Below are 22,777 nucleotides of genomic sequence, written 5' to 3'. Positions count from 1 at the left end.
GCAGGCTATAGACCGATTCAGACCATAATAAACACGTATGTTGATTGTCATGAGAGGATCCGTCGTACAAAATTTCACGCAAGTCGGATAATAATTGCGACCTCTAGAGGCTCAAGAAGTCAAGATAGCAGAACGGTTTATATGACAGCTATATCAGGTTATGGACCGAATTGAAGCATATTTGGCACAGTTGTTGAAATTCATAATAAAATAAGTCATGTAAAATTTCAGCCAAATCGGATATGAATTACTCCCTCTAGAAGCTCAAGAATCAAGTCCCCAGATCGGTTTATATGACAGCTATATTGGGCTATGGACCGATGTGATCCAAACTTGGCACAATTGTTGGATATCATAACAAAATACCTCGTGCAAAATTTCACTCAAATCGGATAAGAATTGCGCCCTCTAGAGGCTCAAGAAATCAAGACCCCAGATCGGTTTCTATGGCAGCTATATTAGGTTGTGAAGCGATTTCATTCATACTTGGCACTGTGGTTGAATGTCATAACAAAACACGTCATGCAAAATTTCATTGCAATCGGATAAGAATTGTGCCCTCTAGGGGCACAAGAAGTCAAGACCCAAAATCGGTTTAGATGGCAGCTATATCACGTTATTGACCGATTTAGACCATACTTGGCACAGTTGTTGGATATCATAACAAAACACGTCGTGCAAAATTTCATTCCAATCGGATAGGAAGTGCACCCTCTAGAGGCTCAAGAAGTCAAGACCCAAGATCGGTTTATATGACAGCTGTACCAGGTTATATACGATTTAAACCATACTTAGCACAGTTGTTAGAAGTGATACTAAAACACGTCGTGCAAAATATCAGCCACATCGGATTAGAATTGCGCCCTCTAGAGGCTCAAGAAGTCAAGACCCAAGATCGGTTTATATGGCATCTATATCAAAACATGGATCGATAAGGCCCATTTACAATACCAATCGATCTACACTAATAAAAAGTATTTGTGCAAAATTTCAAGTGGGAAGCTTTACTCCTTCGGAAATTAGCGTGCTTTCGACAGACAGACGGACGGATCAAGAATATATATACTTAATGGGGTCTCAGACGAATATTTCGAGTAGTTACAAACAGAATGACGAAATTAGTATACCTCCATCCTATGGTGGAGGGTATAAAAATAGAGATATTGAGCTAAGCCTTTACACAGACTATTTTTTTTTTTTTTGACCATAAGCAGGATAAGTTCGAAGATGAGCTATATCGGACTATATCTTGATATAGCACCCATATAGACCGATCGGCCGATTGAGGGTCTTAGGCCCATAAAAGCCACATTTGTTATCTGATTTTGCTGACATTTGGGACAATGAGTTCCGTTACGCCCTTCGACATCCTTCTTTAATTTGGCCCAGATCGGTCCAGATTCAGATATAGCTGCTATATAGACCGATCCTCCGATTTACGGTCTTAGGCCCATAAAGCCACATTTATTATCCGATTTCGTTGAAATTTTGGACAGTGAGTTGTGTTAGGCCCTTCGACATCTTTCTTAAATTTGGCTCAGACCGGTCCAGATTTGAATATAGCTGTCATATAGACCGATATGGCGATTAAGGGTCTGAAGCGCATAAAAGCTTTATTTATTACCCGATTTCGCTGAAATTTTAGGCAAAGGGTTAATTAAAGCCTCCGGATATCTGATCGAAATATGGATCAGATAGGACTATATCTAGATATAGCTACCATATAGACAGATCTTCCGATTAAGGGTCTGAAGCTCATAAAAGCTTTAATTTTTAACCGATTTCGCTGAAACTTGGAACAGTAAGTAGTTTTAGACCTCCCGACATCTGACCTAAATATGGATTAAATCGGGCTATATTTAGATATAGCTGCCATATAGACCGATCTCAAAATAGAAATTCTGAAGCCCATAAAAGCATTAGTTTTTTACCCAAAATCACTGAAATTTGGAACAGTGAGTAGCTTTAGGCCTCTCAACATAGGACCCAAATATGTTTCAGATCGCACTATATCTAGATATAGCTACCATATAGACCGATCCTCCGATTAAGGGTCTGAAGCTCATAAAAAATTTATTTTTTAACCGATTTCGCTGAAATTTGGAACAGTGAGTAGCTTAAGGCCTCTCAACATAGGACCCAAATATGTTTCAGATCGGACTATATTTAGATATAGCTGCCATATAGACCGATCTGCGATAAAGGGTCTGAAGCCTATAAAATCTTCATTAATTATTCGATTTCGTTAAAATTTGAAACAGTGAGTTGGTTTCGGCCACCTGATATCCTATTGTAATATGGTTGAGGTCGGACTATATTTAGATATAGCTGCCATATAGACCGATCTGACGATAAAGGGTCTGAAGCGCATAAAAGCTTTTATCCGATTTCGCTGAAATTTGAAACGGTGGGTAGTTTTAGGCCTCCTGATATCCGTCCCAAATATGGCTGATCTGACAATATTTTTAGATATAGCTGCCATACAGACCGATCTCCTGTTAGAGAGTTTGAAGCCCATAAAAGCTTTATTTATTACCCGATTTTGTTGAAATTTCAAATACAAAATTCAACAGTGACTTTTATTTATTAGACCACTCAATGTCCGTGCCGAATTTCTAAATCTCAAGCCTACCTCATTGCGTCATAGTGGTCATAGTGGACCTCCTTTTTATAGCCGAGTCCGAACGGCGTGCCGCAGTGCGACACCTCTTTGGAGAGAAGTTTTACATTGCATATTACCTCACAAATGTTGCAGCATTAGGAGGGGAAAACCAACACTGAAATGTTTTCTCTGATAGTCTCGCCAGGATTTTAACCCAGGCGTTCAGCGTCATAGACGGACATGCTAACCTCTGCGCTACGGTGGCCTCCAATTGGGGGCATCACAATATCATTCGAATTTTTGTTCAAGCCGGTTGCCTGATTTCGTTGATATTTGACACAGAGAGTTGTATTAGTCCCCTTGACTCCTTATTGAGTATGGTCTGGAATGAACTTTATTTGAATATATCTTCCATATATACCGATCTTCCGATTTATGGTCTATGGCACATAAACGTTGCATTTATTACCTGATTTCGATGAGATTTGACACAGCGAGTAGCGCAACAACCCATGACACCCATATCTGATTACACTGAAGTTTAAATTAGCGACTTATTTTAGACTCTGCGGTATCCCTACCAAGTATGGTCAAGATCGGACAATATTTTTTTATAGTTGTCATATATAATCGTATTATTGGGGCCTAGTCAGGCCTTGGGGTCAAATTTGTATATGAAGCAAATTTCTCTTCTCTTAACTAAAAATGGAATTATTTGAACTCTTTTTGATGGAAAACATTTCATTTGATGACTTCAATAAGCAACAATAACCTAGGAAAATGTGTGCGCGGTAAGATGTAAAAGGCCCAACCAGGTACTAGGATCTATTTAAGGGTTAAGTTTCCCTTCGGTGACTGGCCACCTAAACAAATGATATTTGACGCACATAGGCAAAGAGCCGAAATTTAATTTTTTATACAAAATTTCTTCAACATTTTATTTTTTTACAATATTTTTAAAATCTTATGTTTCTAAAAAATTTTCTTGATATTTTTTGTTTTTCATGTTTCATTAAGTCAACATTTTGCGTGAATTAAAAATTTCATAGAAATTTTTTTTTCATAAAAAATATAATTAACATTTTTTTTTCATTGAATATTTTTTTTTTATATATTTCTCTGTTTATACATGGTAAATTTCTTACAACTAAATTTTCGTAACTTTCAAGTACAACTCCTTCTCTGGTGTCAACATAAAGTTCTCTTTATCGTAGACCATTGGCACCATAGTTTCCGCACATGGTGAAAATTTGTAACGCGACAAGAGAAGACTTAAGCCAACCATAATCTGCATTTTGGCAAAACGTAAACCAATACAATTGCGAGGTCCATCACCAAATGGCATATGCAATGTGGAATCTCTTAAGGCAACTTTCTCAGCGGCGAAATTTTCAGGATTAAAAACATCTGGATTTGGATAAAACTCTTCATCACGATGTAGACACAGGCAGGGAATAATAACTGGCATATTTTTCTTAATGTTATAACGTGGATGTCCGGGAACACTGTAGTCTTCCAAGGCTACACGATTAAGCACGGGTAGGGGTGTATGCAGGCGCATGGTTTCTGAAAGAGAGTAATTAAAAATGAAAAATTATTATTAGCTGTTTGCTTAGAAAAACTAAAATTTCCGCGAAAATTATACTGAAGTTGGTTCTTATACAAAATTTGACGAAATTTTGTCTCTAAGAGAAAATTAGAAAATCTCACTTCACTTAGAGAAACTTTCGATGAAATTTTGTCTTTAGAGAAAATTTCGCTGCAATTTTGTCTTTAGAGAAAATTTTACTCGAAAAAAAATTTTACTAAAATGTTTACTTTATGTTAAAACAAGTACAAAGGCGTTAAGTTCGGCCGGGCCGAACTTTGGATACCCACCACCTCGGGGTGGATCAAAATCCGGTGAAAATTGCATACCTTATGCCCCATAGCAGCTATATTGAAATATGTTCCGATTTGGACCAAATACTAATAAGTACAAGTCATTGTTCAGCTATATCTAAAAATAAACCGATCTGAACCATATACAACATGGATGTCGAAAAGCCTAACATAAGTCACTGTGTCAAATTTCAGTGAAATCGGATTGTAAATGCCCCTTTTTGGGGCCAAGACCATAAATCGAGATATCGGTCTATATCCCAGCTATATGCAAATCTTGATCGATTTAGACCAAATTGCACAAATATGTCCTAAATTTCGGCAACATCGGACAATAAATGCTCCTTTTATGGGCCCAAAATTTAAATCGAGAAATCGGTCTATATGGCAGCTATATCCAAATCTGAACCGATCTGAGTCAAATTGACAAAGGATTTCGAAAGGGCTAACACAACTCACTGTCTTAAATTTCGGCGAAATCAAACAATAAATGCGCTTTTTATGGCCCCAAAACCTAAAACCGAGAGATCGGTCTATATGGCAGCTATATCCAAATCTGGACCGATTTAAGCCAAGTTGCAGAAAAATTTCAAAGAGCCTAACACAATCTACTGTCCCAAATTTCGGCGACATCGGACAATAAATGCGCCTTTTGTGGGCTTAAAACCTTAAATCGAGAGATCGGTCTATATGGCAGCTATATCCAAATCAGGACCGATCTGTGCCATATTGCAGAAGTATGTCAAGGGGCTTAACTTAACTCACTGTCCCAAATCTCGGCGACATCGGACAATAAATGCGCATTTTATGGGCCCAAAACCTTAAATCAAGGGATCGGTCTATATGACAGCTATATCCAAATCTGATCCGACTAAAGCCAAATTAAAGAAAGATGTCGAAGGGCCTAAGATAACTCACTGTCCCAAATTTCAGCAAAATTGTATAATAAATGTGGCTTTTATGGGCCTAAGATCCTTAATCGGAGGATCGGTCTATATGGCAGCTATAACCAAATCTTGACCGATCCGGGCCAAATTAACGAAGAATAACGTAAGGCCTAACACAACTCACTGTCCCAAATTTCAGAAAAATCGGTAAATAAATGTGGCTTTTATGGGACTAAGATCCTAAATCGGAGGATCGGTCTATATGGCAGCTATAACCAAATCTGGACCGATCCGGGCCAAATTAGGGAAGGATGTCGAAGGGCCCAAAAAAACTCACTCTCCCAAATTTCAGCAAAAACGCATAATAAATGTGGCTTTTATTGACCTATGACCCTAAATCGGAGGATCGGTCTATAGGGCAGCTATTTCCAAATCTGGACCAATCTGGGCCAAATTGGCGAAGGATGTCAGAGGGCCTAACGCAACTCACTGTCCCAAATTTCAGCAAAATCGGATAATAAATGTGGCTTTTATGGGTCTAAGACCCCAAATCGGCGGATCGGTCTATATGGGGGCTATAACAAGATATAGTCCGATATAGCCCATCTTCGAACTTAACCTGTTATGAACAAAAAAAAGAATCTGTGCAAAGTTTCAGCTTAATATCTCTATTTTTAAAGACAGTAGCGTGATTTCAACAGACAGATGGACAGACGGACGGACATGGCTAGGACGTCTTAGATTTTTACGCTGATCAAGAATATGCATTCTTTATAGGGTCGGAAACGGATATTTCGATGTGTTGCAAACGGAATGACAAAATGAATATACCCCCATCCTTCGGTGGTGGGTATAAAAAGTTGAGGTTAGGTTGAGAGGGTTGCCCACCTTAGGTGAGTTCACTCGGAGGCCAGTTTGGCCCATTGTGGTACCCTAGAAAGAAGACCTCGGTCTAGAGGTTATTCACGAATAGAAAGAATATAAGGATAAATGGAGAACCTGACCAGGGGATGAAGAACGTCCATCCCCACGCAGGTACGGATGTACCTACGGCGAAGCTAATGGCACCCCCGTCGGCACCATCCTGTTCCGTCGACAAATCTCAGGAGACCTACCAGAGGTACGTTCGCAAGTTCACCCAGATCACAGAAGAAATAGCTCCCCAGAAAGAAGAACCTACGTCCCTGTAGATCCGGTCATGAACACAGCAATTGCTCTCTGCAACTCCTGCAGTAGTCATTATGTGGTATTCCCATACGCGCCGCCATGCGCCCTGTGGCACAGTTTCTGGTTATGACCCCTGTAAAGGAACTCATCAACCGCTTATCGAACGCCAGCAAATACTTCGTCCTCCTCCGTTCGATGACAGGCCAGAGCGCTTTTGCAGTCCGGCAACCATCCACAGAGTCCCATATTTCCACCGATGCCGCTCTGGCCGTCCCCTCAACTGTGTTCAGTAGATCGACAAATGGCACCTAGGCAAGACCGCCTAATGCAGACGAATCCCTCCCGGCGCACTCGTCCACCCTTTTATTTTCTGAAATCCCCTCATGTCCACGAACCCATGTCAGCGTCACATCGTGGATCCGAAGCCTATCCAGGGATTCCAGACAATCTGCCACGCATCTCGACCTTGCCATTTTGGACCCCAAGTCCTTGAGCGCCTCCATACTTTCCACATAAATCCTAAGTTTTGAGGACTGTAATCTCTTACCAGAATTTTTCTTGCGGCTACTGTAATGACACAACCTCTGCCTGAAACACCGTACACTGGTCCTGCAATCTCAGAGAAATACCGATATTGAGTGCATCAGAGTAGACACCACATCCAGTCCCTGACTCTATCTTGGAACAATCGGGGTAAATCGAGGTCTCATCCTCCTCAACTACAGCTTTTGCTCTCCATTCATCCCTCATAGGTAAAACGAATCGCGAATGCCATTACTACAGTCGGCACTGGTGCCAGGTAGTCGGATATCCTCCTCAGTCTACCCTCCGCATCCATAACACCCAGAATCGAACTGTGGCCGCAACCGTCCTTCTCAACATACCGATCTCCCTCAGCCTAGGCGCAACCTTGACGACGCAGTTTTGAATATAGGCCTCAAAGGGCTGCATATCCATCATCGCTTCCAGGCCTGCCTGTGGTACGGATCTCAGTGCTCCTGTGACCCCAACGCAGGCTAAACCTTCACGAACTCCCTCGTAGTGAGTGAGACATCTAAGGAGGAATCGTCCACACTGCAAGTGTCTTGTGTCCTGAGGATCAGTGGTTCCACTGCTTCCTCACCTGCCCCTGGAAGCTCATCATGACTAGATCTAACGAATCTTTTGGGAACGAACTCCTGGCGGAAACAAAAGACGAGGCTAAAGCAACAGTGGTGAAAGTTCTGAATCCTCACTATGGTCCGGTTTCCACAAATAAATCTCTACCATTATAAGGCCGCTTCGACGGCACTAAAGGTCCTCCCGATGGCTGGGGGATTTGACGTGGTTCATCTCCAGGAACCATGGGTGTGTGTAGGAATGGTTTGTGGACTAAGAATTCCAGGATTTAAACTACTCAAGGGAACGGGAAATGGGAGACATAGAGTCTGTATTCTTGTTGGGCTTTTTAAAGCAATCAGGATGGTTCAATGTTAGGAACTAGAAGGCATCTTCCTTCATCTGTTCCTGTGGCATCACAATGTACGAAAACAACTAAGTGAGTCTGATGGCAGATTGCCACTTAAACCTAACATTACCATCTTGGCTTTGGGTCTAATCTAAGGACACACTACTTTTTTTATACCCCCCACCATAGGATGTGTTGGAAACTATCAACAGATACTCTTCACTGATGTAGGTCGTTGGAGATTGCAAATGGGCCATATCGGTTCAGATTTCGATATAGCTCCCATATGAAATGGCCCTTAGAACTCATGCAATTGGTAACCAATTTGGCTGAAATTTTGCATGGTTCTGTTTCGAATTCCAATATTTATGCGAAGTATAGTGCAAATCGGTCTTTAACCTGATATAGCTAACATATAAACCAATCTCCCGATTTTGATATCTTGAGCCCTTGGAAGCCGTTATTTTTGTGCGACGAAAAATCTGCTAAGTACTGTTCAAATCAGTCAAACCCGACAAATCTCCCATATAAACCGATCTCCCAATTTCACTTCATGAGCATCTAGAAAACGCCATTAACACCCATTTTGACAGATATTTTGAACGAAATGTTTTGGTACGAGTTTCAACTTCTGTGCCCAGTGTGGTCCAAATAAGTTCATAACCAAATAAAAGTCGAACAATTATTTGTCAATTTGACAGAAATTTTGAACGGAGGCCACCGTAGCTCAGAGGTTAGCATGTCCACCTATGACGCTAAACGCTTGGGTTCGAATCCTGGCGAGACCATCAGAAAAAAAAAACCTTCAGCGGTGGTTTTCTCCTTCTAATGCTGGCACCATTTGTGAGGTACTATGCCATATAAAACTTCTCTCCAAAGAGGTGTCACACTGCGGCACGCCGTTTGAACTCGGCTATAAAAAGGAGGCCCCTTATCATTGAGCTTAAAATTGAATCGGACTGCACTTATTGCTATGTGAGAAGTTTGCCCTTGTTTCTAAGTGGGACGTTCACGAGCAAAATTTGCAAAAATTTTTATATTTTCTTAGGACTTCTTACAGCTGTGGTATGTATGGCTTATTAAACATATTAATCCACAACATCAAGTTCAATCCCATAGCATACGGTTGTATACACCGGATTTATCCGATGGAGTCCTTCATCGGCAAAGGCCTCAGTGTATAATATAACACAACCTAATATCAACTTAAGCTCCTATATATTTAAAAACGTCATGCTAAAGGTTAGGATTTTCATGCATTAGTATTTGACAGATCACGTGGGATTTCAGACATGGTGTCAAAGAGAAAGATGCTCAGTATGCTTTGACATTTCATCATGAATAGACTTACTAACGAGCAACGCTTGCAAATCATTGAATTTTATTACCAAAATCAGTGTTCGGTTCGAAATGTGTTCATTCACCGTAACGTTGCGTCCAACAGCATCTTTGAAAAAATACGGTCCAATGATTCCACCAGCGTACAAACCACACCAAACAGTGCATTTTTCGGGATGCATGGGCAGTTCTTGAACGGCTTCTGGTTGCTCTTCACTCCAAATGCGGCAATTTTGCTTATTTACGTAGCCATTCAACCAGAAATGAGCCTCATCGCTGAACAAAATTTGTCAAAATTTGAACACATTTCGAACCGAACACTGATTTTGGTAATAAAATTCAATGATTTGCAAGCGTTGCTCGTTAGTAAGTATATTCATGATGAAATGTCAAAGCATACTGAGCATCTTTCTCTTTGACACCATGTCTGAAATCCCACGTGATCTGTCAAATACTAATGCATGAAAATCCTAACCTCAAAAAAATCACCCTTTACAATCCATGGTAGAGGGTAACCAGTATTGCAACGTAACGCGCCTTAAGTTATTATTTTTTTTATTTTCATACTTACCATCGATAACCTGCTTCAAGTACTTCATTTCTTTGATACTCTCATAGGTGGTCTCCTGATTGTATTGGCCCAAGACACGCAGCACCTCTTCGCGAGCCTTATCTTGAATGCTTTGATTTAGGGCCATTTCATACAAAGCAAATACCATGGTATTCGATGAGGTCTCCGAGCCGGCAACCAAAAATATAAAGGCCTGCGCCGCAATTTCATTAAAGGTCAAATTGGTGAAATCGTCACCCGTTTCGTTTTTGACAATTTTATTATTTTTCATTTCCAACAATAAATTCATGAAATCATTACGCTTAACATTGTTCTCCTCGCGATATCGCATGGTCTCACGCACTATGCCCATAAAGAATTGCTCGATATCCTTGACGGTGTCTCGCATATGCAGGCGGCGAGCTAACTCGGGAAAACTGAAACGGAAGGCGACTCCCAACGAGCCCAAGGTGTTCTCCAGCAAAGCCCTTTTGCTCATAATGTAGAATTTCTGCTTGGGATCACGCAGACAATTGCACTCAATGCCAAAGGCACAGCTTCCAATGACATCGGCAGTGTAGCGGCCCAAAAGACTGCGCATCTCGATTTTCGGCGACTTCTCAATGTCATCGCCCAGGACGGCCAACAGCTCGTGGGCCACATTCACCACAGTGGAGAACATGAATTTCATTTTGCCCGAAGTAAAGGTGGCGGAAAGTTTATTGCGAAGATTCTTCCATTTCTGGCCTTGCATTGAAAACAAATGCGCCGATAAAGGATCATCGACCTCATTGATGAACAAGCCTCGATCGGAGAATTTGTCAAAATCTTTAATCAGCACCTGTTTGATTAGTGCCGTATCCATAACAAACACCGCTGGTTTGTAGAACCAATATAAGCCAGCAAATGGACCAGAGCCTTTGAATTTTCTATAGTAGTCTTGCCACATATCAAAGAAGGTGCGCTTCGTGGTAACACCTCCAAAGCTGCCGAATATCCAGTCGGGATCCTCACAAGGTATGCCAAGATTTTGCCAATACCTGTAGTGGACACGTATCTTATTAAGGATATACAAAATCCCCAAAGTTAGGGTTATCACACAAAGTGCCCACATTTTGTTTATTGTGTTGTTTAGGGTCTTTTCTTTATTTTCCCGAAGATTATGTAGCTTACTGGGCGGCAGGTTGGACTATACTAAAATTTGTTTGATAAGAATGGACGCTTTTATTCAATGTCATGGATGCATTACAATATCTACATAGGGGTGTTGTTATCTACAGGAGTATTAGCGTTGAGGGCTCTAATCTTTTAATAGTCTTTAAACAACAAACAAGTACAAAATTTGTTCAGCATGGTCGAATAGTCGAATAACCTACTTGCCATTGGAGGCAGAAATGTACCCAAGCTAATATGACAAAGGATAAAATAATTTAGAGCATTTCTTTGCAACATCAAGAAGGAGAAGTAAAAGAGTACACTCTTTTATACCCACCACCGTAGGATAAGGGGTATATTCATTTAGTCCTTCCGTTTGCAACACATTGAAATATCCATTTCCGACCCTACAAAGTATATATATACTAGCTGACCCGGGCCCGCTTCGCTGCGCCTTCTTTTACTTTATATGGAACAAAAGTGTCCTAGGAAAATTTATTTTGGATGTAAGGTGTACTCCATTCTTAAAATACTTCATTTCAGACCGATATTCTCATGATGTCTGATTTAGTGATGTTTTCGGGGGAGAGGTGGTCGCCCAGATACTTGGCCCTGAAAAAATATCAGCATCGTGCTCTTGTCTCAAATACCCTTTATTTAAATCCCATATTGCCATTGGCTGCAGAGGAGTTTACAGGATGAGGTGTCCCCCCAAACACATAGCCCCAAAATAGGTTATCAAATTTGTTTTCTAATCTCAAATATCTTTCAGTTGAGCCACATATTGGCATGGTCGAAAAATGTTTTCCCTTTGGGGGTCTTTTGGGAAAGGGTTGATGCGCTAAATACATGGTCCTACATTTGGATATCAAATTCGTATTCTACTCCCAAATACCTTCATTTCAGCCCCATATTGCGATGGTCAGTAAACAATTGCTGTTTGTGGGGTTTTTTGGGAAAGGGGTAGACCCCGCAGAAAATTGGTCCCGAAAATGGGTATAAATTCTTGCTCTACGCCCCAATACCTTTCATTTAAGCCCCACATTGTCATGGTCGGAAATTATGCCCGATTTAGGGGTGTTTTGGGGTGTAGGGTGGTCCCCCAAATTCTAAGTCCTGAAAATTTATCAGCAACGTGCTTTATTCTCATATATGTATATATCATTTATTTGAACCCCATATTGCCATTTGGCCTCAAAATGGGATAGCAAATTCGTTTTCTAATCTCATTTAAACTCCTTATTGCAAAAGTCAGCAAATATGTCCGGTTTAGGGGTATTGGCCATAAAAACTATGAATATTTAGTTCCACTCTCTTTAAGACCCAAATTGTCTTGGTGAGCAAATACGTCCTATTTGGCGGTTGTTATGTTGGTGGGACGTCCGCTAGGCAGTTGGCCCCTAATATTGATATCAGGTACGTGGTCTACTCCCACATACCTTTAATTTGAGCCCCATGACCAGCTTGGGGGGTGTTTTGAGGGATGGGTGGACTCAGTGAGTTGGCCTTGAAAATATATATCGGATTTGTGTTCCACTTTATAAACCCTCTTATTTGAGCCTCATATTGCAATAGTCAGAAAATACTACCTATTTGGGTGGTGTTGTGGGGGTGGGGTGGCCCCATAGACACTATTCCGGATTATTGATATCAAATTCGTGCTTTACTCCCAAAGACCTTTCATTTGAGCCCTATATTGCTATGGTCGTAAATTTGTCCCCTTTGGTGGAGGTTTTTGGTGAGAAGCGGCCCCCAAAACACTTGGTCCCATATTTGGATATCATATTCTAATTCTACACTCAAATACTTTTTATTTAAGACCCATATTCCCATGGTCAGTAAATAAGTCCTGTTTGGGGGGTGTTTTGGGGAAGGGTTCCACCCCCCAGAAACATGATCCCACATTTGGATATCATATTCGTATTGTACACGCAAATACCTTTCATTTGAGTTCTATATTGCCATGATCGGTATATGTCCGATTTAGGGGTGTTTTGGGGGTTGGGTGGTGTTGTGGGGGTGGGGTGGCCCCATAGACACTTTTCCCGAATACTGTTATCAAATTCGTGCTTAACCCCCAAAGACCTTTCATTTGAGCCCCATATTGCTATGGTCGTAAATTTGTCCCCTTTGGGAGATATTTTTGGTGAGAGGCGGCCCCCAAAACACTTGGTTCCACATCTAGATATCAGATTCGTATTCTACACTCAAATACCTTTTATTTATGCCCCATATTGCCATGGTCAGTAAATAAGTCCTGTTTGGAGGGTGTTTTCGGAAAGGGGTGGACCCCCAGAAACGTGGTCCCACATTTGGATATCAGATTCGTATTCTACTCGCAAATACCTTTCATTTGAGTCCCATATTGCCATGGTCGGTAAATATGTCCGATTTAGGGGTGTTTTGGAGCTTGGGGTGGTCCCCCTAGCACTTGGTCCGACAACTGGATATCAGATACGTTTTCTTATCCTAAATACCTTTCATTTGAGTACTATATTGTCGTGATTGGTGTAAATATACGTTTGGTAGGTTTTAGGGTGGGGCAGTCCCCCTAGGTACCCCATCCGAAATTTGAATACAAAATTTTTATTTTTAGGGTACTATATGAGAGCACACAAAATTTCGCTTAATTCGCACCACCCATCTCCGAGATCTGTCGTTTCTGAATATTATGGTAAGGGGGAGGGTCCGACCCCCCTTCAGATATCAGAAAATGTAGTACCCTATTTTCACCACGGGGTCAATATGTACCATCTGTGAAAATTTCAAGAAAATCGGTTCAGCCGTTTCTGAGTCTATAAGGAACACACAAACATACAAACAAACAAATCTACAAACAAACACAAATTGATTTGTATACCCTCCACCATAAGATGGGGGGTATACTAATTTCGTCATTCTGATTGTAACTACTCGAAATATTCGTCTGAGACCCCATAAAGTATATATATTCTTGATCGTCGTGAAATTTTATGTCGATCTGGCCATGTCCGTCCGTCTGTCCGTCCGTCCGTCCTTCTGTCTGTCGAAAGCACGCTAACTTCCGAAGGAGTAAAGCTAGCCCCTTGAAATTTTGCACTAATACTTCTTATCAGTGTAGGTCGGTTGGTATTGTAAATGGGCCATATCGGTCCATGTTTTGTTATAGCTGCCATATAAACCGATCTTGGGTCTTGACTTCTTGAGCCTCTAGAGTGCGCAATTCTTATCCGATTGGAATGAAATTTTGCACAACGTGTTTCGTTATTATATCCAACAACTGTGCCAAGTATGGTACAAATCTGTCCATAACCTGATATAGCTGTCATATAAACCGATCTGGGATCTTGACTTCTTGAGCCTCTAGAGGGCGCAATTCTTATCCAATTTGGCTGAAATTTTGCAAGGTGTTTTTTATTGTTTCTTTCAACAACTATGTCAAATAAAGTACAAGTCGGTTCATAACCTGATATAGCTGCCATATAAACCGATCTGGGATCTTGACTTCTTGAGTCAAGATCCCATTTTACACAGGTCTCCAACATATAATTTAATTTTGGTCCAAACCGGACCATATCTTGATATCGCTCTAATAGCAGAGCAAATCTTTTCTTTTATTTTTTTTTGCCTAAGAAGAGATGCCGGGAAAAGAACTCGACAAATTCGATCCATGGTGGAGGGTATATAAGATTCGGCCCCGCCGAACTTAGCACGCTTTTACTTGTTATATATAAGATTTCGGATCGTCGTAAAATTTTAAGACGATTTAACGATGTCCGTGTGTCTGTCCGTCTATCCGTTCTGTCCGTCCGTCTGTTGTAATTACTCTAGAGTCTTCAAAAATTAAGACATTTAGCTGAAATTTGGCACAGATACGTCTTCTTGATGTACGCTGGTTAAGTTCTTGAACGGGCCAAATCGGACCATATTTGAATATAGTTGCTATATATACCGATTTTCCGATATAGGGTCTAATGCCCATAAAAACATTATTTTTCATCCGATTTTGCTGAAATTTGAAACAGTGAGTAATTTAAGGTTTCCCGAAAACTGACCCATATATGGTTCAGACCGGACTAAATTTCGATATAGTTTCCATGTCGACCGATCTCCCGATAAAGGGTCTGAAGACCATTAAAGCTTTATTTATTACCCGATTTCGGTGATATTTGCAACAGTGGTTTATTTCAAGCCTGACCTAAATATGAATTAGATCCATATTTTATATATAGTCCATATTTATATATAGCTGCCATATAGACCGATCTCCCGATAAAGGGTCTGAATCCCATAAAAAAATTATTTATTTCCCGATTTGCAACAGTGGGTTATTTTAAGCCTCCCGACATGTGACGTAAATATGGTTCAGATCGAACTATATTTAGATATAGCTTCCATATAGACCGATCACCCGATAAAGGCTCTGAAGCCCATAAAAGCTTTATTTATTACCCGATCTCGCTGAAATTTGCAACAGTGGGTTATTGTAAGCCTCCCGCCCCTCCCGTGTAATGTAAAAATGGTTCAAATCCGACTATATTTAGATATAGCTTCCATATAGACCGATCTCTCGATAAGGGTGTCTAAAGCCCATAAATGCTTTATTTGTTACCCGATTTCGCTGAAATTTGGAATAGTTCGCAGTTTTAAGCCTCCCAACATCCGACCTAAATAAGGTACAGATCGAACTATATTTAGACACAGCTATCATATAGACCGATCTGCCGATATAGGGTCTGAAGCGCATAAAAGCTTTATTTTTTAACCGATTTCGCAAAAGTTTCATACAGTGAGTTAATTTTAGCCTCCTGATTCCCGACCTAAATATGGTTCAGATCGGACTATATTTAGATATAGCTATCATATAGACCGATCTGCCTATTTAGGGTATGAAGTCCATAAAGCATGGATTTATTATTCGATTTCGCTAAAATTTGACTCAGTGAGTTATTTAAAGCCTCCCTCCATCTGATCCAAATATGGTTAAGATCGGACTATATATCCGAATTGTCTAGAATTTGACATGGTGATGAAGCCTCCAATCATCCGACCAAATGGCGGTTTTAGAAATACGTTCTCCAGTGATTTAATGGCTGTCTGAGAAGATATTTATGCCATCGCCGTAATGGCATTATATTTAAGCCATTCCACCACTTCCCTAATTGCGGATAACCTTTTCGATATCACCAGTTCTACACCTTTAGAGTACACCCCAAAACCCACCTGGTCGTTTAGCTTGGAACCATCTGTATAGAACTCTATGTAACTTTTGTTACCAAGGATATCGTTTGTCCAATCGGTTCAACCAGGAATAGAGGTACAGTAGTTTTTATCAAAAAGCCGCTTAGGTAGGGTATAATCCACACTGCCTGGAATATCGGATATTGTATCAAGGATAACACAGCGTCCGTAGCCGCCACATGACCAATGAGAAAGCTCCCTTAACCTCACGGCAATGGTCGCTGCAGTTTGGCTGGCCACAATGTCCAGAGGCATAAGATGTAGTATTAAATTCAGTGCATCAGATGGTGTCGTCCTCAGTGCGGCTGTGATGATCAAATCTGGTTAAGTATCTAGCAGTAGTTGGACTTTTGAAGTGCCGTCCACCACACCACAACACCATATATCATTATAGGTCTGACAACTGCTGTATATACCCAATACATGAAACGCGTTCTAAACCTCCAACTTTTGCCAATGGCTTCCTTGCAATTCTCAGCGAAATTTCATAATTAAAGATTTTTCTTATGGGCTTAAGACAACCCTAAGTCCGTAGATTGTTCTAAATATAAGGCAGCTACATCTATTTATGATCCAATCTTCATCATATTTGGTTTGCTCGTGAGGGACTCATTTGCAACACTCTGTTCCAAGTTACAGCAAAATGGGGATATAAATGCAGCTGCTATGGGCTTAGAACTCTAAATCGCCGATTTGGTAGGCAGTTTAGGAATAAATTCATATCTCGGCAGACCAAAGTGGCACTGTAGGAGACACTTGTGTCGTTGTTGTTATAGCAGTGTGTAGTACACTGAGGCGGCAGCCCTTTCCCAATGAAGGACCTCATCGGGTCAATCCGATACCTACAACCGGCAATAATGATATTGTGGAGACATTGATTTTACTCGTGTTGATTGGGAATATCGATATCTTATGAAACTTATTAAAGTACCAAGAAGATCGAGTTCAAAAATCATTTGAAGACGAATCTTATGGCAATCAACCTGATAGCAATGAACTTGATCGAAAGCCCAAAACTGTAATGGAATATTCAAGTAGAGAAAGATCACTTGTATTGATACTATTTTGGTTCTGTAATTACCAAGACTAGATCTAAGCCGTTTTGGGGTCCATGCATGTTGTAGGGTGTCACATATATAATTTTAAGCTGCTACCATATGTGAACTTGTCGATAACAGATTAGTGAAATATTTACACCAAAACCTCGCTATACGGTAGCAAATTTCCTGCACTTCACTAGCCTATCATAAAGAGATAAGCATTGCCCATAAATTTGGTTCTTTCAATGTATGTGGGGTTCAACGAAAAAATGGAGTTATATTCGTTTTGTTAGACATCCACAAATTCTTGGTAGCCATATATTTTTGTGCCGGCGCCTGTGTCTATACCTCTGTCAAGGTACAGACTTTTAAAATAAGGATATTTTGCTAAAATTTTGCACAGTCTATACAAATCCACCAGTTTATTGCCTTGTGCTAATGAAGGACTACTTTTTGCCCGATTTAGACCAAGTGTTGTGGAACAGTGCGCTGTATTAGACTCATAGGCTTTTATTTCGGCCATGCTAAATATGATCTGCATTTTGTTATCTATTTGTTGGTTAGTCAGAAACCATTTGCCCGAAAGCTGAGGATCATGTGTATTCCATATTTTCAACAATGACACATTTATTTGTACTTGTATTCTTCGTGAGTGATAAGTATAATCAATGCAAAAGTTAAGGCAATTTCATAAGCACTACAGAACTTTATATAAACATAAAAAATATGACTTATGAAATTGAATCTTGTTACAGTGATTTCAAATTGTTTAACAGGAAAATGCCAGGAGACAACAAAATAATCCTCCCTAGTTAGTAACCCCGGTATTCTCATTGGTCATATTATAGTTTTATTTGTACCTGCAATCCATTATGGTGAAATTGTAAAAAAAACGCAGGTAGAAATATTTGTGAGGTAACTATTGTCACCTTATCAAATCGAAGAAATTGATAGCGGATTGTAGTACGTGTACATTTGGAATTTATTCAAATTTCGCAAGTGCATGCAATTAACATCAATAATGGCATTGATTTGGAAAACCCATCACCCACTATCCATATAAGTCCAGATAAACCGAACTCTCAGTTTTAGATATAGAGCTCTATGAAATCCTACATCAAACTCGCCTAAGATAAGCCGAATCTAGTCCAAGCTTGTGAAGGCAGGACATCAGAAGAAACTTTTTCAGCATTGGTAATTCCCTTTTTAAAGCTCCCTGGTGGTTAAGATAGTTCGAATCATACCAAAGGTTTTGGTCCATCGCTACTAACACAATTGTACTTATATCCACGATGATGCCTCTCGTATTGATCGACACCAGTTCTGATTATGGGATAGCTTTTTACCATTCCTATACCTACCACTGAATGATGAGGATGCAATTTGTATCCGATGTGGCTGAAATCTTGCACGAAGTGTTCAAGTGTGACTCCCAACAACTGTGCCAAGTATAACCTAAATCAGTCCATACCCTGATATAGCCGCCATATAAACAGATCTCCCGATTAGACTTCTTGAGCCTCTAGAGGGTGAAAAAATTTGTCAACGCCGACTATATGAAAAATCCGCAATTACTTTTTGGGCAACCCAATACTTTCTTTCTTTCTTTAATTGGCTATGACAGAATATTTGTTCCACTAGCCAAACGTAGAACACCAAGTTTCGAGGTGTCTCCCACCACTTGATCTTTCCATTCCATTTTTTTGTCTTCCCGGTTTGCGTGTACCACCGTGTTTGCCTTTAAAAGACTTCATTGCTGGAGCTTCTTAATCCATTCTGACAACATGACCTAGTCAACGCAGCCGTTGTATTTTGATGCGTGTAACAATGCTATCGTCGTCATGCAGCTCATACAGCTCGTGATTCATACGTCGCCTATATTCTCCATAAACGCAAACTGGTCCATAAATTTTGCGAAGAATCTTTCTATCAAATACTCCAAGCACTGCCTCATCTGTTTTCACAAATACCCATGCTTCAGAACCATATAACAGCACGGGTAGTATCAGTGTCTTGTAGAGTGTAAGCTTCATCTGTCGAGAGGTGGCCTTGCTTCTAAACTGCTTACTTAGCCCAAAGTAGCATCTGTTTGCCAGTATTATTTTTCGCTTAATCTCAAAACTGGTGTCATTAGTTTCGATTACGGCGGTGCCGAGGTAGAAAAAGTTACTGACTGTCTCAAAGTTGTGGTTCCCAACTTTCTCCATTTTCTTTGTCTGCTCGGTTGTGCAAGATGTTTGGGGAGTTGATACTATCCATTTTGCTTTGTCTCCATTCACTGTCAGACCCATTTTTACTGATTCATTTTGCGATTCTTTCTAAGGCTGCAGTTACTACTTCCGGTCATCGACCCATGATATCGATGTAGTCAGTATGGAGGAGTAGCATGTGTTCTCCTGTAAGTAGTTTGCCATATCTATTCACTTATACATCTCGTATAATATTCTCCAACAGGATATTAAAGAGATCACACGATAAGCTGTCTCAATGTCTGAAACCTCGTTTTGTATTGAATGGTTCGCAGAGATTCGTTCCTATTCTTACTAAGGAACATGTGTCAGCAAGTGTCATCCTGGAGAGTCTTTTTAATATTGCTGGAAGGTTTGTCGGATCTAAAGCCGCATTAATAGGACCCAATTATCAAATTGACTTTAGGTTTTAATCTTTCACACAGTACGGTCGAAATTATTTGGACGCGATGGAATAGATTTATGCCTCTGTAGTTGGAACAAAACGTCTTTTCCCCTTTCTTGATTTGGGAAATAGTAAGCTGAGGCGCCAATCATTAGGTACGCTTTCTTCTAGCCAGATCGCGCAGACTAGCTAATGCATACGCCTTATCAGCCCCTCACGGTCTTAAATAGTTCAGCGGGCAACCCATCGACTCCTACCGCCTTGTTGTTCTTTAGTCACTGCTACTTGCATCTCATTTTGACGGGGAGGCATACATTCTATACCATCATCAGGTGAATTGGTTCTGCGGTATCCTCTTCCCCGCCATTGTCAAACCCTAGCACGTAGGAATGACACTAGGAGACGAGGATGAATAATCGTAAATTGATTTTTTGCAAAAATGTCCAGAAAGTGAGAACTTCCCCCATTTGTTAGATAACTAATCGATGTAAACTTTTACAACGCCAATACACATATCATCTCCTTTTGCATCTTCTTGCAGAATCAGAGCAGTTTTTCTTGTTGTTTTGAATTTTGTTCCACAGTGTAGTTTTTAACAAAAATAAATTTTTGTTTTTATTGTTTTCTCTGGCAAAACAATTTGTAATCAATTCCCTGAAGGTATATAATATTCAAAGCGATTTACAAGACATAATCTCACTTCAATGTGTTACACATGCTGCAGTAAATGTGAAAACAATATTACAAAACGGTGACATGAATAAAATGCAGATTAAGTATGCGTTGAAAACAAGAATAGCCTATTAAGCAAAATTGCAAAAAGAAACCAAGAAAATTGAAAATAATTTAGAGCTGAATACCTAATGAAATATATGAGTATAACAAATAACAGGCAAAAGCATGCTTAGTTCCGCTGAGCTGAATCCTATATACCCTCCAACGTAGATTGCATTTGTAAAGTCCTTTGGCCGATATCCCTTCACAGACAAACAAAGGAAAATGGATAAGAATTGCTAAGCTATTTCAGCTATATCAAGTTATGAACCGATTGGGACCATACTTGGTTTGGCTGTTGGAGACCAAACTGGATTCCATTGTGCAAAATTTCAGCCAAATCGCATAAGAATTGTGCCCTATAGTGGCTCAAGAAATAAAATTGCGAGATCTGTTTATGTGAGAGCTACATCAGGCTATGAACCGTTTTGAACCATACTAAGCACAGTCGTTGACGGTAAACCAAATCTTTCCGTCCAAAATTTCAGCCAAAGTGTATGATAATTGCACCCTCTAGAGGCTCAAGAAATCAAGATCCCAGATCGGTTTATATGGGAGCTATATCTGGCTATGAACCGCTTTGAGCCATACTACGCACAATTGTTGGAAGTCAGACCGGAACACTTTGTGCAAAATTTCAACCAAATCGAATTATAATTGCGCCCTCTAGAGGCTCAAGAAGTCAACATCCCAGATCGGTTTATATGGGAGCTATATCAAGTTACAGATACAGATTTTGCCCATAAACATTCAACTAAGGAACAGGGACAATCCTCTTACCAAGAATATGTATACTTCATGGGGTCATACCCAACAGATTAAGTATAAAATCGCTCATTCAAAGCTTTGTCGCTTTTTATACCCACCACCAAAGGATGGGGGTATATTCATTTTGTCATTCCGTTTGCAACACATCGAAATATCCATTTCCGACCCTATAAAGTATATATATTCTTGATCAGCGTAAAAATCTAAGACGATCTAGCTTGTCGCTTTTGGTGTCGGTAATAATTTCGTTAGATTTATATCGAGCTTTCACAGAGATCGTACTATACGAGTTATTGTAGATGGGTTCTCATCAGATGAGTACACATTGACCGCAGGTGTGCCACAAGGCTCTGTCCTTACCCCTTACCTTTTTTATGTCAGACTTCGAATCCAATCTACTGATTTGCCGATGACAGTAGTCTGTGTCATTCATATTCATTCGACCATAGGCCCAGTCCTCAAGAAATTGTGGACAGAGTAGACTTTAACGCAAAGAAGACGCAATGCTGTTTCTTGTCTCACAAGCGATTCACTGACCCACTTCAATCGTCGATATCTATCGACGGTATAGATATTGAACAGTCAGATGCTCTTGATGTTCTGGGCATGAAGATACAATGTGATATCCGCTGGTCAAAACACGTATTCGAAGTGTCGAAAGAAGCATTCAAGTGTTTGGACTTTCTTAAGCGGTGCAAGAAATATTTGACCTGATCTGATCTTCTCAATATCTATACTACCTACATCAGGCCGAGGATGGAATATAACTCTCATATATGGGCAGGAGCTCCAAAATCATCCTTGGAGCTACTTGACCGGGTTCAACGGAGAGCGATGGTGTTGATTGGGGACAGTAGGATATCGAACTCTATTGCTTCCCTTTAACATCGTCGGAATGTGGGTAGCGTTGTATTGCACTATCGTTATTATCATGGCGTGTGTTCCAGGGATATTCGTCTTCTTATCCCTGACATTAGGATGTTCACCAGGAATGCAAGACTTGCCAGGAACTCACATCCGTTTGTAATTGATTGGCCAGTCGACCGAACCATGCATTACCGAGAAAATTAATTTTTTTTTTGTCCGAACCATTCCTATGTGGAATCGACTTCGGGCTAATGTCTTTCCCACCGACATTGGCATTCAGAAATATAAGACTAATTTAAGACAATATCAATAAAAGAGGGAGTAGTGCCTCTTTCCCCCCTACAACCCTTAACTTACCAAATTGCCAACGCAATGCTCTGCATATGTAAGGGACAACCCCCGAGTGTTGGTTACGTGAAAACAAAAAACAAGTAAAAGCTTGCTAAG

At 40.3% G+C, this 22,777-nt stretch overlaps 1 protein-coding gene across 1 annotated transcript; it reads right to left on the bottom strand.

Moving 5' to 3' along the window:
- Nucleotides 1-3,749: 3,749 nt before the first annotated feature.
- LOC106090399 (cytochrome P450 6a9) lies at nt 3,750-11,018 on the bottom strand. The gene is made up of 2 exons (XM_013256565.2): nt 9,894-11,018; nt 3,750-4,168 (listed from the first exon to the last, which is right to left on the bottom strand). The coding sequence occupies exons 1-2, from the start codon at nt 10,984-10,986 to the stop codon at nt 3,750-3,752; spliced, it is 1,512 nt and encodes a 503-aa protein (XP_013112019.2). The 5' UTR covers nt 10,987-11,018.
- Nucleotides 11,019-22,777: the final 11,759 nt, after the last annotated feature.

This window comes from Stomoxys calcitrans, chromosome 5 (genome assembly GCF_963082655.1).
Source record: "Stomoxys calcitrans chromosome 5, idStoCalc2.1, whole genome shotgun sequence".
Lineage (NCBI taxonomy): Eukaryota > Metazoa > Arthropoda > Insecta > Diptera > Muscidae > Stomoxys > Stomoxys calcitrans.
This window is presented reverse-complemented; position numbering and strand designations above follow the sequence as displayed.